At 35.5% G+C, this 14,677-nt stretch overlaps 1 protein-coding gene across 3 annotated transcripts; it reads right to left on the bottom strand.

Moving 5' to 3' along the window:
* Positions 1-189: 189 nt before the first annotated feature.
* LOC118268447 (PHD finger protein 14) lies at positions 190-14,488 on the bottom strand. Of its 3 annotated transcripts, XM_050706577.1 has the most exons (21): positions 14,328-14,488; positions 14,058-14,222; positions 13,588-13,715; positions 12,981-13,092; positions 12,336-12,464; positions 11,957-12,039; positions 11,560-11,714; positions 11,263-11,415; positions 10,895-11,010; positions 10,327-10,445; positions 9,736-9,921; positions 8,953-9,143; positions 8,049-8,155; positions 5,657-5,816; positions 4,763-5,540; positions 4,570-4,677; positions 4,016-4,105; positions 3,282-3,332; positions 1,983-2,110; positions 1,331-1,439; positions 190-470 (listed from the first exon to the last, which is right to left on the bottom strand). In XM_050706577.1, exons 1-21 carry the CDS (start codon positions 14,335-14,337, stop codon positions 450-452), a joined length of 3,099 nt encoding a protein of 1,032 aa, XP_050562534.1. In that variant the 5' UTR covers positions 14,338-14,488; the 3' UTR covers positions 190-449. The 3 variants fall into 3 exon arrangements, with proteins under 3 accessions (XP_050562534.1, XP_050562535.1, XP_050562536.1); XM_050706578.1 differs by lacking the exon at positions 3,282-3,332; XM_050706579.1 differs by lacking the exons at positions 3,282-3,332; positions 4,016-4,105.
* Between the last annotated feature and the right edge of the window lie 189 nt (positions 14,489-14,677).

The following is a 14,677-nucleotide window of genomic DNA, read 5'->3' as shown; positions in this document are numbered from 1 at the left end:
GAATAAGTTTTTGTTTTTGAATAATAACTATCTCGTCGATACAAGCTCTACTAGTTTCAAGACACAACGGGAGTCTTATTCATTAACAGCATGCACGGCGTAGCGACACCCAACGTCGCGCAGTCAACTGGATCTATAAACTACTTACGACTTAAAATTGACGTTGTCATAAAAATAAATAAAACACAATTTGCTTGTCGTCATCTATGTATATTTATTTTTAAATATAATTAATCCTTATTACTCTCATATTTCCTAATTGTTCACAGTAAAAGCATTATTCTCAGCATGTATTTCTAATACAACACACAGTTTCAAAAATAATCCATACCTAAATATAAAAATAAAACTTAAGATCCAACGTAAACTAAAGTATGCACATGTAACATAGATAGAAATATAATAATACCATTTTGAGATTATTTCATCATGACAATACTTGTTCAATGTCAGTTGTTTTCTTCGACGTCCTGTGAACAAAAATAAATTAAGTTTATTAGTGTATTCAGACAAGTCATTATTTGCGCGTTTTGCGCAGTTTTGCGCACTGCAAAATAAGTACTATTGTTGGAAGCGCAACTAAGGTACTACATGTGATTATTATTTACACAATATAATTAGTGACTCCGTGACAGCATTTTACATCAAACTTTATAAACGCTATTTATTGCGTAAACTTCGTTCAGTAAGTAATACGTCTTAGTAATAGACAGAATAGTGTTAATAATCATTTCAACGATACCCTTTCCAAGGACGGATAGAAATGTTAATAATAATGTGTAATTTTTGCCTGAATTATCAGATGATGGATCTGACTCTGAGATTACGTAAACCGCAAGTATTTTAACTTACAAGTTACCGCTAAGTAATAATAGTTTTGCTTTGTCATTTGCTTTGTCATTTGCGTGTAGTAAACTTCTCTTATAGTCGCAGTCTCTATCGGTATTAACATCGTGTCATGCTGAACCTTATTTTTTACACGCGCTCTTTACATGATAGCCTACTATTGTAGAAATACATATTTTAATATAGGCCTATAGTACATAGACCCTACAACCAGTCACAAAAATCTCAACAGTTCTAAAATATAATTTGAAAAATCATAGAAGTGTAGTCAAATAGTTTAGAAAAACAAATTACATAAATTGGTCACACCCGAATCTACAACAACGAAAAACTTAGTTAATACTTAACCGACACTTATTTTGAGACATGTCTTAAGTCCTAAGCCATTTATTAACAGACAATTAAGCAAATATTGTGAAACATTACAGGCCCTTACTATCGTTACTTCCAAAGTAAAGTGCAAGACAAATATATGTGTACTCACCGTCGGATCGCAGTCCGCACAATGCCACGAGTAGCCGCGTTTCTTGGGGTTCTTATTCAGCGGCGGCTCTAAGCACGTGAAGTGGTAGCGTTTGGCACATTCGTCACATCTGCACACAAATACAACACATAAAGATTCTATTGTATTTTATCCAAATATTTTTTTGTACTTGAAACTACTAAAAGTTTGTGCCAAATGGATTCGGCCAACACTAAACTTCTATAAAAACTGAGTCTTTATTGTGGCTAGCCATAAACTGGCTAATTCATACAGAAAAATACCTGACAAAATTCGTGTTAGGTACATTTTGTTGCACAAATCGGAAGTCAAATAAGATTTTCAGTGGGGCCAGAATAATACGTAAAACAACGCTTGCATTGTGTTTCGTTGTGTGAGTGAGGTTACCGGATGCCCAATTACCCCCTTCCCAATCTTCGATTCCCCAGCAACCCTTAAATTCCTAACCCCCCAAACGCTGGCAACGCACGTTATCTAACGCCTCTGGTGAGCCGGGATGTTTGGCCGGCGGCGATTGCTTACCATTAGGTGATCGTTTATAATATACCATACCAAAAAAATCTATTTAATATGACGCGCAACTTTATTCTAACTATCACTAGTATATTTATTAAGTATATCACGAGTGCCTTACCTCACGAGATTGGTACCGTCCCCAGCCTCCATGCAGACATCGCAGTGTGTGAGCGGTGTAGCCGCCGCGGCCGCGCTCGTATTGCTCACGCCCGACCCGCCGCGACGCGAGCGCTCGCTACGACTTCTCTGTATAGTAGAATCAATTATTTAGTGGCATATATGAAATAGGTAATATATAAATAGTATGCGTTGTAAATAACAATTATAAAAAAGTGTAGCGGTTCGTTCCCCGCACGGATTAACTCTTTGTGTGATCCACCAATTGTTGTTTCGTGTCTGAGTGTAATGTGCATGAGGACTTGTATGTTTGTAAACGCGTCCACGACACAAATCGACAAATAATCCTAATGTAGGGCAACGTTTAAAAATATAAATAGGTTAGGGTACCTACCTTACTTAAGTAAGTATAGTAAAAAATCTATCTAGGCATAAATCATCGAACAAAATTATAGAAACAGGAGTACGTTATTTTATAATAATAATATGTATATGTGAGATTTTAAATTTCTAGTTCATCTATCATACTCATACAAATATCAGGTACTCAAAAATTTTGTATAATGTTTTAGTTTTTCAATGCTAAATTAGAACATGCTTGTTTTACATCGAGTAAAAATCTTAATACGTTGATTTCATGTCATAATAAACATACTTTGAAAACATACTTGAAATGTGAAAATACTAAGACTTGTAGCTTGATTGCAAGAGGGCTTCCTCTAGGCACACAACACACTTGGGCCATTAGTTGTTCAGCAATGAAACTCATATCAGTATAGTAGATTTTCTTATCAGGACCCGCCCATAACTTAAGCAAACTAAGTATAACCAATAACAGCCTAGCAAAACGCCCCTTTGATAAGATAAAATTTTATCATTTCAGAGATCTTAATAAGCTCCAATTTCAGTGATTATGATGTGTATATTTCTTTGACTACGTGACTTTATATCACGTAGGCAATTTTCATTGCAATGACTTAGCACTGAACAAATACTAAATAGGTATTTGGGCATTTGGCGGAAGTTGAGAAAAATTGTTCAATCGATCAAACTCTTATGGCCGAAGTTAATTACTGATCTTTATCTAACTTTGAATCGTTTTTGACAAACAGATTTTGGATTGAGATTGATTTTTAATTTACGCCTTCCTCTTTAAAATTCTCACTCATTTAAAGCACAAAAGTAATGTTTAATGTAACATAAATGTATCTAATTTGCTCATAACATTAACTTAAAAATCTATTTTTATGACCCCATGTGTTGTATCACAAAATGTAAAGAGACAATTCCTCAAGTTTACCTTTGGTTTGGGTTCAATCAATTCAGCTGGTTTACTTTCCACAGGTTTAAGCTTGCGTGAAAAAATACATACACAACATTATGATACAAACAATAGCAACAAAATAATATTTTTTTACACTAATTCGTAGATGGTAATGCTATTATAATTATAATAAATTATCTAACATAAGATTGAATCATTAATCATATATGCGTGTTTTTTACTACAATAAACATGTTTCTTGATATTGATATACTTTTTCATTTTAGAGAAGTCAAACAAGTTTTTATCAAAATAATAACACTATTGTTGTTCGTATAAGACGGTTAATTGTAGAGCTACAGTGCTAGAAGAAATAGCAGTTAATGCTACTGCATTAATTTCTTCTAGCACTGTAAGCATAGTAATAATGGCTGCTCATATTTCTAGGCTTTTACCGTCGAAAGACACTTAACTCGAAAAAATGTCGAGAGCGCTACCGTTCCAGTATAGCATTCGTTTCATCAACAAACTTATTCGCAATATACATTTTACACATACTCGTTCAATTTGGTCTAGTCTTACACAAGGATTACGCATAAGTTAGTACAGAGCTTTATAATTATATCATTAAAGACTTGACTATCACCATATGAGACATAAAATACATGTTACTATATGGATCTGCATCTGGCACACCATGGATTAAGGTAGTAAGGATAAGTTAGTAGAAAGTAGTAAAAAGGGTACAAAAATCAAAACGTGTAACTTACCACGGCAGCGTCGGGAGTCTCAGGCGCGGGTGGCAGTTCAGGTTCGTCTGCGGGCGCCGCCGGGGGCTTCGCCGCTTCCTGCTCCGCTTGCTAACCACACACACACGGCACATTACTAACGGTACTCACATGCAAATGGTATTACACATTTATGTTCAAATACTCAAACGCCACTAAATTTCAAGTTGCTCTCAAAAATAGTTCTGTCTCTATAAATTCGTTTTCAAAATTACAAAGATATTTAAGTACAGCTTAAAATTGAGTAGCTTTTCAATATGCGGGCGTTAGTCTATTAGTTAGTTATTTAGTTTATTAAATCCTTAAGAATCGGTTCACATCTGACGGAACATTCGTAGCGTAATATGGGTCGCGTATCGCGTAACGCCAAAACAGACGTATAGAAAAAACCGTTCAATATGATATGACCGATGATACGTCCTAGACGTATTTTACGCCAGATATGAACCGACTCTTACCCGTGTTAGATCGACATACGTAAGTTATATTATATGATGTTACTGACACTGTTACACAAAATGAACTATTAAAATTACCTTAGATAACTTCTTCATGACTGCAGGCGGCGGGCCGTCGTTGCTGTCCGTCGGCACGTAGAACATTTGCGTATCTAATGACCCATCTGGTTTTGGAATAGGCTTGATCTAAAATACAGAAAAAGATATTAAGTCTAAATATTAAGTTAAGAATTTTTAATTGTTTTTGGGCTCAGAAGAAAAGCATTTTTACCTTGATAGTGATTCTAGGATGCGGAGGATCTGGATTCTCCAAATCTTGCGTCTTCTTCTTCCTTTTATGTTTATGCGATTTCGAAGGTGACCGCAAAAGATCCGGGGAGTATCTAGATCTATGTTTCTCTTTTCTACGCTTCCTATTAGCTTTATAGGTTGCAATATCTGACGATAAATTCGCTAATGTACTTTCTATTGAACTCTCTATGGCTTTGCTGTCTCTTTCTTTGCCATCCACTAGAAGAGATGAGAACGATAAATTCTGAGGCAAAAAGCTGTCCTCTCGTTTAGTAGTTGCAACGTTCGTGGACGCGTTTGAATTTTCATTGTGCGAGTCGTTTGGACTATCGGCGACAATCGGAGTTATAGACATCAGAGGAGTATTTGTCAAAGTGGGTGAAGTAAAGCTTCGCTTGTGTATCTTCTTGCTCGGAGACTCTCCTTCTCCGGCGGAGGCCGACGCATGTTCTCTTTGTTTCGACTTCTTTATTTTCTTTTCTTTTTTCACTTTAATTTCGGAACTCTCATTGCCGTCGCTACTAAATTCAAACGGCTTGATGGTTACTTTAATAGGAGATATACTTTCAGGTGTCTCCAACTTGGTTTTTTCAACTTTGGGATATTTGTCTGAGCCCGGTTTGGGTGGAGAGCCTGGGCTGTGTGGTTCAGTGATGATAGCGCCATCTTTACTGTAGCGTATTCTCGATCTTCTTGGTACTTTCTTCTCCAGCACTTCAGGTTCAGAATCGGAGGTCTTGTCACATTCGGAGCATTGCCTATAAAAAATCGTGCAGTTAACTACCTTAAAATTACCATACGCTATATGGCCATATATTTAAGGACCAATAAATCAGTAGTGTTGTTAAAAAAACAAGTCAATAAAGCATCATACCATCCATAAAGCTTGCTCTTCTTAGGCGGTCGTTGCAGCGGTGGCTTGAGGCAGTGCAGATGGTAATGTTGGTGGCACGTGTCGCACGCCGCCATCAAATGTTGTTCCGAGCTGCGGCCGCACGCCGCGCACTCACGGCCCGCCAGCGAACCCGACGCAGCTGACGGAAAAACAACATTAGAGCCTTCACATACGACGTATTTTAGCCTACCACTAAGCATTTATCGCGAGAGTATCCCCTGTGCCTTTATTCGGCAACCTATGTGCGTTTAAAGACACTTAGCGTTCTGTGCGTGCTAAGATCTTCAGCGTGATCATACATAACTCATCCCCTTCTATTATACCGTCTTGTCTAAAACTATATACATGTTCTTAAACTAAATAACATTATTCTCCTACTACTACTTTGATTCTTAATATTGATGTTTCTAATTTGGGCCTTCTCTAATACGTACGTACGTCGCCTATCAAAGTCCGCCTAAGATCTTAGTATAATCTGATTAATACTTTAACTTAATACATTAAAGCCCTTTTTAGATTTTGAGATAGGTTAATTAATTTGCGTATACAATGACGAAGCATTTTTGTAACACGTGGAAAGTTACTTTGTTAAATTGTATTGTTATTTTATTAAAACGGCAAGTCATAACACGGTGCGAAACATGTCGCGTACGGCAACCGGGACAAAGTCGGGCAATGTCAACTAAATATACAGACATGAGACTTGCGAGTCACGACAGCTATTGAAATCTTTCAATCTGATCTAAATAAGCTTAACTTCAAAACTTATTAATTCATGAATTAAGATCAAAATTGACTGTATTTTTTATTTATACCTAAACTTTTGCAATATATCTAACGGGATTAAATAAATATTTATTATATCAGATTTGATAGCAATAGAGGCAATATTAATGAATCAGTCATCCTAAACGGCGACCCACGACCGCGACTAGATCGTGCGACCCACTGCTTAGTGTCAATTTATATGGAGCACTAAACACGAACACTGGCGATGTCGCGATCGCTGACATCCGAAAGCTAGGGGTCGCCTTGCGACAGGCGACCGCGGTCCCTAGTAGCAGTCGGTTATTGCAGTCACCGAAGAACCAAATGCCATCTTAAAATATGTAGTCCCATCCTCAGTTTTTACGACGGCCAAGAGGAGTAAGAGTGGTAGCAAATGTTATCCGTACACGATTTAATGAATCAGTCACGTGTATGATATTCGGTTGTCATTTGGCAAATGACTTTCTCTTATTTTAGACATTCGCCTTTTTCCTTGAATGGTAATTGAGGAAAAATTTAATACTATGAACAGGGTTGTTGTATCTCCACTTTGATTTTTTTCCTTGAGGAAAGAAAACAAAACTTGACTAAGTGAACATTTATATGGAGTAAGCGCGAACAAGTATATCACCGTAAATCTAGAAACCGTTTTAAACCGGCCGGTACTAAATAATTTGATTTTCCTTCTTTACGAAATGTATCTAAGCAAAATAATTTTATTTCCAAAAATTATACACAATTCATATTCTTACTCCAAACAGGGTGCTCTCTACTAGTTTATCGTAATTACTGTGATCCCATTATTTGCTTTTTTATCACTTTCCTAGCATTCATTACCTTTTGGTGTAAACTTTGAAAAACTGACAAGTCCTAAAAATATATTTAACAAATCATTATGACTCCTGAAAATATTTACTGCAAAACTTTTAAATCCTTATAGCGATGACTCGACATAAAAAATATTTGTCCTCATTTACATAACTCTCACGATGATTCTCGATTTATTTATTGACGTTATAAAATTCGCGACAAACCGATAAATCATTTACGCAAGTAAAGCTATCTGTCCCTGTATAAAAAGCGTATCTACGCGTTAACGCTTACAGTGTTATTATTATTACCTATATGGTATGGTATGGCGTTGATTTGGTACTATTCGGACTTATTATAATAACGTTATGGGTCCAATTACTGGTCTATTATCATACACTGTTCTTAATTTTAGGCTAGATTTCTACGCTGTAAAATCTATATTTGGCATATTATACATAATGAATTAGTATAGGTGTAGGATACGAAATCAGTCCAATCAAATAACATGGATGAGGATTAAATAAGTCTGCTTGTTTATAAAAAAAAGTCATGCAATGAAACCATTTGGGTCATAGTACAAATGTCAATTCGGTTTACAGTAAACCAGACAATCTAGTGTAAATTTTGACACCTAACAAGCTGGGATATTTTGTTTTTTGTTCAGCGATATGCTATTGAAAAGGCCGATATACAGCAGTGGATGGACACGAGCTTGTCTAAAGTCTATAATATAATTCGCACTAGATTTAGACCAGATTTATTTAGATAAATAATGATTAGATCTACTCACCTTCCAATGATGTTGACAAGACTTTTCCTTGGCGAGCGTCCGGGTTGTCGCTAAGAGGAAAACCAACGCCCATCTTAAGTGCAGCCGCAGTTGGCACAGACATTGACCTGCTGGCCGACGCTCGTTATAGTATATCAAGTAATACAACATAGTAGTATTAAGAACCAAACATCACTGGACACTTCAAGCTTTCTGTACAATTCGACACTTTGGAAGCAAGTACACAGAGGAGATGTCATTGTGTTTGTGTTCTGGGACAAAAAAATAGACCCTGTCCAATGATATTATAATTAAAAAGGTTAAAAGCACTTAGAAAGTAGCACATTAAAATGTGGACAATTGGCAACATGTTTGTAGTATAGGACTGCATGTTGGAAAATAGAGACGGGCGTGGTTTGTAACGTGTGACCAGTGATGAATGGTTGTCATACCGCTAGCAACATCAAGTGTACTTGATAATGCTAGCGGTAATATTACGGTGAAATACGATCACTTGACGCGTTAAATAATAAAATCTAAATGTTACACTATTTAATTCAATGACAAAAGCATGATATGAATAGTTGGACGCTGCAGTGATTGTATCTTTTCGTATCTAAGATATCTAGAGAAAAGGAAATAAAAATAGACATTGATCAAATTAAAGAACAATATGTTAGGATGTTTCTATTTTGAGACTTTCTGGCTCATTTACTACAACTTGAAATTTTTTGGATTCTACTTTCATTCTAAAGGTGCGATAAGTTGTATAATGCAATGACTTATTAATTGATTGATTTAATCAACACAAAGTCAATAAAATTTTAAAGTCATTCACAGAATCATATTACGCGGGTGCTGCCATCTGTTTTTAAATCCCATAACTTGAATTTCCAAACAAATAATGTGGAGTGGATTCACTTACCGTTTCTGCAACTGTTGCGGCGTTACTTTAGGCGTGGAGCGAGGCAACTCGGGCGGGACGAGAGGTTTGTCTTCCAAGACGGGAGGCGACGTGATCTTAGGACACAGTGCTATTATGACTTCATACAGTTTCAGTAGGGCCTGCCTCGTCGATGTTAGTGTTGCTAATGCCTCTGTGTTCTCTTTTGAAGCCTAGAATAGATATTATTAAGGGTGGTTATATAATGTGATGATAATATTCTTCCGCCCGGCTTGTTTGACAAGATAAAAAAGAGACGATTATAGATTCTTCTTTGAACAAAATTAGAAAGAATATGACTTGCATAAGTGTTTCATTTATCACAGAAATCTAGAAGAGCACTCATAAAACATGTAACATTTAGTTAATTCAAATTGCAAAGCATTAGGTAATAAATGGAATTCGCTAATATTGGCCACATTAGAAAACATACACTTACACTAATAAATAAAATTGTGGTGTTTACTGGTAACATTGAAATTTTTACTACATGCATATGAATATACACACAATACACACACCAAATAATATATTTTACTTTTTTGTCTGTTTATCTGTTTGTTCTGGCTAATCTCTGAAATAGCTGGACCTATTTTAACGGGGCTTTTATTGGCAAGTAGCTGATGTACTTAGGCTATTTTATTTTAATAAAAATTAAAAATTCATATTCTCTCGAAAGTCATTCTTCTACGCAGAGGAAGTCGCGGGCAACAGCTAGTGTATAGTAAAATAAAATGATTTTACTACAATAAAAAAAAAACTTACCTCATCGTAATCCAATCGCAATTTATCATCGTCAGCCAAAAGCTTCTCATTTTCCTTAGTAAGTCGTTCAAGCGACTGTCTTAGAGATGAGACTCTTGTGTTCCTTTCCAGGTAGTAGCCAACGAACTCGACGGAGAACGCTGGCGGTACGTGCCAACGACGGGAGACATCTTTTAGTGCTGACATCTGGAAAGAGGTTTAGTGTTAATTAAATATTTTTGTCGTTTTACGTATTGATTTACAATGCCTGTTAAGTGATTTAAGCCAGCCCTAATCCAAATTGAAGCGGCCTTAATTCATATTTTGACAAATTTCGTTTATCGATTGTTGTATCATCATGCCTTTTATCCCCGAATAAGTAAGCAGAGGCTTGCTCATTACGGCACATAATGCCACTGTACAATGTACACCTACTTTTCACAATTTGTGTTATAAGTCTCATGTAATACTGGGCACAATCCCAGACTCCATATTCGAAAAATCCGAAAAAAGCCCAGTAATCGAACCCGACACCATTGCCCAGCAGTTACACTTGCAACAAGCGGACCAGAGAGGCAGTCGTTCGTTTGTAAAATATCCAGATAATCTTACCTGTGCATCTTGAAATTCCAATGCATGTGTATCAATGCCCATGCATTCTGCTTTTTTCTGAAACTTCCTCATGGCTGACGCACTGCTGTATAACAACCGCGCCATTTTTTGTGTTGGGACTGAAAACGAAGTCAATATATTAATCGTATCGATATTTTAATTAAATTGGTTCAGTTCTTCAATTTTTCCGAATTAAAATTTTGTACTATCCTCAATAATCTCACTCTATATCCACTAATAAAAATACGTATTACAATAAGTTCTGCTGTTTTTTAGATTATAGCGAATTCACAGATTAACTTAATATTAATTTTTTTGGACGAAATAAACAAACAAAGACATCACCTTAATTAATGGTAAGTGATCAACGCCGCTATGAATACCCAAAACATCAGTAAACTTACAAATACATTGTTGAACATTATTTGATATCTTACACTTTTTAATTCTTATTACAGAAATCTGAAGAGTTTGTTTGTTTCACGCTACGATCAATAGGAGTCGGCAGAAAGGCTGGAACCGCGCCGGAGTCAAAGGATAAAATATTCGTAAGTGCTAGTTAACTTACCCCATGGAGGATTCCTATTCTCTTTCTGTATCAAATACTTCTTTCGATATTTCACTAGTTTACGTTGAATCCTTAGTTGCTCGTCTGTACTTAGGTTATTTTGGAGTTCCAATTTCCTAAAACAAATGTTTTGTTAATTTGTGTTTAATATAATTCATCATTCTTAGGAAACAATCTTATTGCCATAAACTACTATCAATTACAAACTGAATAATATTGACCGGGTAATCGTCGGTAAAAACCTCTTGTTCAATATTGACACTTACGAGTACATGCACTCAACAAATCAAATAATAGCATTAAATATAATAACCAAACTACAAAATCCTCTGCTGTTTTTAAGAAATAGTCTTAAACTAAACAAATACCTTTTCTCAGTTCTCAATTGCAATGCAAGCCAGTTCCTCTTGCGTTTTTTGACTAGAGCTTTATCAGAATGTAGCTTGCAATGAGCGTAGAATGGATCAGCTTGTTCCGCCTCCTCCGAGTGAGCTTCAGCCAACAATCCTGAACGTTGACCACTGTAATTAAACAATAATTGGTAAAACATGATTTTGTTGGTATATTGGTTGGTAGACCAACTATACAAATAACTCTTTGTGTGGAAAGTGTTCACAGTCTGAGCATGACGTAAGTGTAAAAATATTATAAAACAATATATTTACCAGGTGACATGGAAGAAGGTCTTGCAGAGTCCGGCGTCGCAGCCGACACAGACGCCAGTGCGGGCCAGTGTAGCATCCTCGCACAGGGCGCACGACCGCGCGCCCCACCGGGAGTACGCCATCTCGAACAGAGTCACGCCGGATAGACGCTCCACCTGCACATAATATTATTATAGTAACCTTATAGTTATTAGAGTACCCTTATAATAACACTTCAATCTGAAACATAAAGAGAGAGACTTATCTTCAACAGTGGGCTATGGCTTATATGGTGATGATCCTCATACATACATGGCCAATTTAAGCATAAGGTTTAAGAAGGTTTACATTAAGTATAGGATATCGTTAAGTAGAAATTGTATAGAATAGAAACCCAATCAATTTTCTGAATATTTACCTCCGAAAAGGCGACTCCAGGTACGTAAAGCGCACATACTAAATGTACCCATGCTCCAACTTCTGTCTCCTTAAAAATACCACCTGAAAATAAAAGATAAAATCAATTTGATTTGCCGCAGACAGGAGCTGACGTAGGAGACGATTCGTTCGATCTAGAATGATACCAGAATGACCATGAACCTCAGTTAGGAGGGAATAACCAGAGAGGGACAGTTAAACAGAGACATTTTATAGACAACTAAACAACTGTTGCCCAGGCACATAACTCACATATCCCCTCACACTCTGCTACACTTCCCAAAGTGCATTACATACACCATATTATACTAGTCAGTAAGTCGCTTAGCAATAGAAAATTAAGTACAATAAAACCTTACCCTTGTTTGGACAAAGCTCGCAATTAGGGTCAGTCACTCCTGCTTTGCATGCCTCACAGAACCATGGTTCAGTAGAAGCTGAACTGACTGTACTGGACTCGCTGGTTGTGTCTGAGACTCCATAACAACCTACAAATAAAATAAAGATTCAGTATCTAGTTATAATTATTGTCTTTAACATTTAAGTTTAAATGCTTTCCTTTTAACTATTGGATTGCAACCAATTTGATTAGTTAGTCATTTAGCACAGAGTTGCATAAATATAGATAATATACCTAATACATTACTACCTATATAAAGCGAAATACTGCATCCTGCATAATTTTTCCCCTGATTTAGAACAAATAATGTAGCTTAGCTAAAGAGAAAAATACTGGAAATAAATAAAGTGAACCTATTGTTCTATTTATTATTTATCAGCAATAAGATTTCTCTAGTATACAGTAACACATTACAATATGATGTCTTTACCTCAAAAGGTAAAGTGTAGACAATATAGACAGACATACACAGCAAAGTTCCTTTCAATTGCATAATAAATGATGTAACTAGATAAATAACATATTTCCAAGTAATAGTTATAAGCATAAGCATTCATTTACAGCATTTAATTAACATTTACTATAATAAAAAAGAGGCAAATACCTTCGTGTACAGTAACACCACATCCGTCACATTCTACTATCTCATTGAAATCATCACTTCTGGAACCAAGGCATCCCGCACATATCAACAAGTTTGCCAATTCAACTGGAAACTGAAATATAAAAGTATAAAAACTAAATGTAAAGCCCAATAAAATAATGGACAGCAACAAGCTTGTCCCTTACATTATATAATCATAACTGCTAAAAATAGAGTGTAACATTTCTTACATATTATTTTGTCTACTTTGCTTTCAACATTATAAAATAGAAAGTCAAACCTTACATGGTTAATCAGTTTTAAACTGTCAATGGAATTAAAAACTAAAAGTTAAGATTTGTAAGTTTAGGTCATTTGTTGTTATCAAAGTATCTTATATGTCAGAGTTTGTGTGAATGGATTTTGATCAAATTTGGTATACAGACAGGGTATGAGCTGACTTGGGTGATAGGATTCTTCTTATCCCACAGGAATGTGGGTGAAGCCACTGGCAGAAATTGTTTATCATAAGATATTGTTATGTTGAACTTTCAAAGCTATTACTAAATCATAATGTCCACTTCCTACTTTATTGTTATTGTGTAAGTAGGACAGTGTTAATAGTTACCTTAAATTCCTTTTTTGCTTTCTCCAGAACATCATTCACAGGTTTATCTTCTCCTATTTTGTTAGAACCTTTGAATTCATCATCATCAGATCCTGATTCCTCTGAGGATTCACTTTGTGCAGCTGCCTCTGAAATAATACATAACAAATATCAATAATAGTCCAAAAACACATTTGAAGTCCCTACTTATTCTGCAAAAGCAAATAAGTTATACATACTAAATGAAATAATGGCTTGCAAACCTTTTACTAAGGTCCTAAGTATAAGAAAAGCTATGGTTTGGAATAAGGACTAAGAGACAGATCAAGAAATATAAATACCATGATGATAAGGAACACAATAGCACAGACATAGGGACAAACAGTCAAGCTGCTGTTAATACTTTAATATTATATGACTTAACTTAGTATATACTAATGGAATAGTGGAATTTATGTCTAGAAGTCACACACACAGTCAGGAATACATACTTTTTTCTTCATCGTCAGTGTTTATCGAGTAATCATCACTTTCTTCAGGGTGATCCTCTATCCGAAAGTCTGAGTCATCGGAACTTTCGCCTTCACCCAGATCAAAATCTAACAAAGATTGTGGCTCAACCGGCTTCACTTTGCGCTTAGCCGGGCCTCGGCTTTCTGAAAAAGAATCAATTCATTTTTACAACAAGTGGAAAAGCTTTATCGTTGAATGTGTTGTATTATTATGAACCACAAGGGAATTTATTAACTCCAAATACTTACGATTATTCATTTTTTATTAAAACTATAAAGATTGACACACATTTAGTTCAATAAAACCATTTTTTTCTCGAATTTAGAAACACAAAACATACAGATTCTCAACTCCATGAAATTAAAAATCAATGTTGCTATCATTAAAAAAAGTAATGAAAAATGTTTAAACTTTTTGTACGAAAAATAGAAAAAATATAAAATAACCTGTCAACTCATGTTTTACTTACTCATGATTTGCTGTTATTAATTATTTTAAATATCAAATAAAACCTTATCATGCAAGTTGACGAGTGGACTGAAAAGTATTTTTAATTGAAACTAGACATTGGAGGTTATTTTATAATGATTTTTGTAAT

The sequence above is a fragment of the Spodoptera frugiperda genome, chromosome 29 (assembly GCF_023101765.2).
Source record: "Spodoptera frugiperda isolate SF20-4 chromosome 29, AGI-APGP_CSIRO_Sfru_2.0, whole genome shotgun sequence".
Lineage (NCBI taxonomy): Eukaryota > Metazoa > Arthropoda > Insecta > Lepidoptera > Noctuidae > Spodoptera > Spodoptera frugiperda.
Note: the sequence above shows the minus strand (reverse complement) of the source record. Positions and strands in the feature narration are given on the sequence as shown.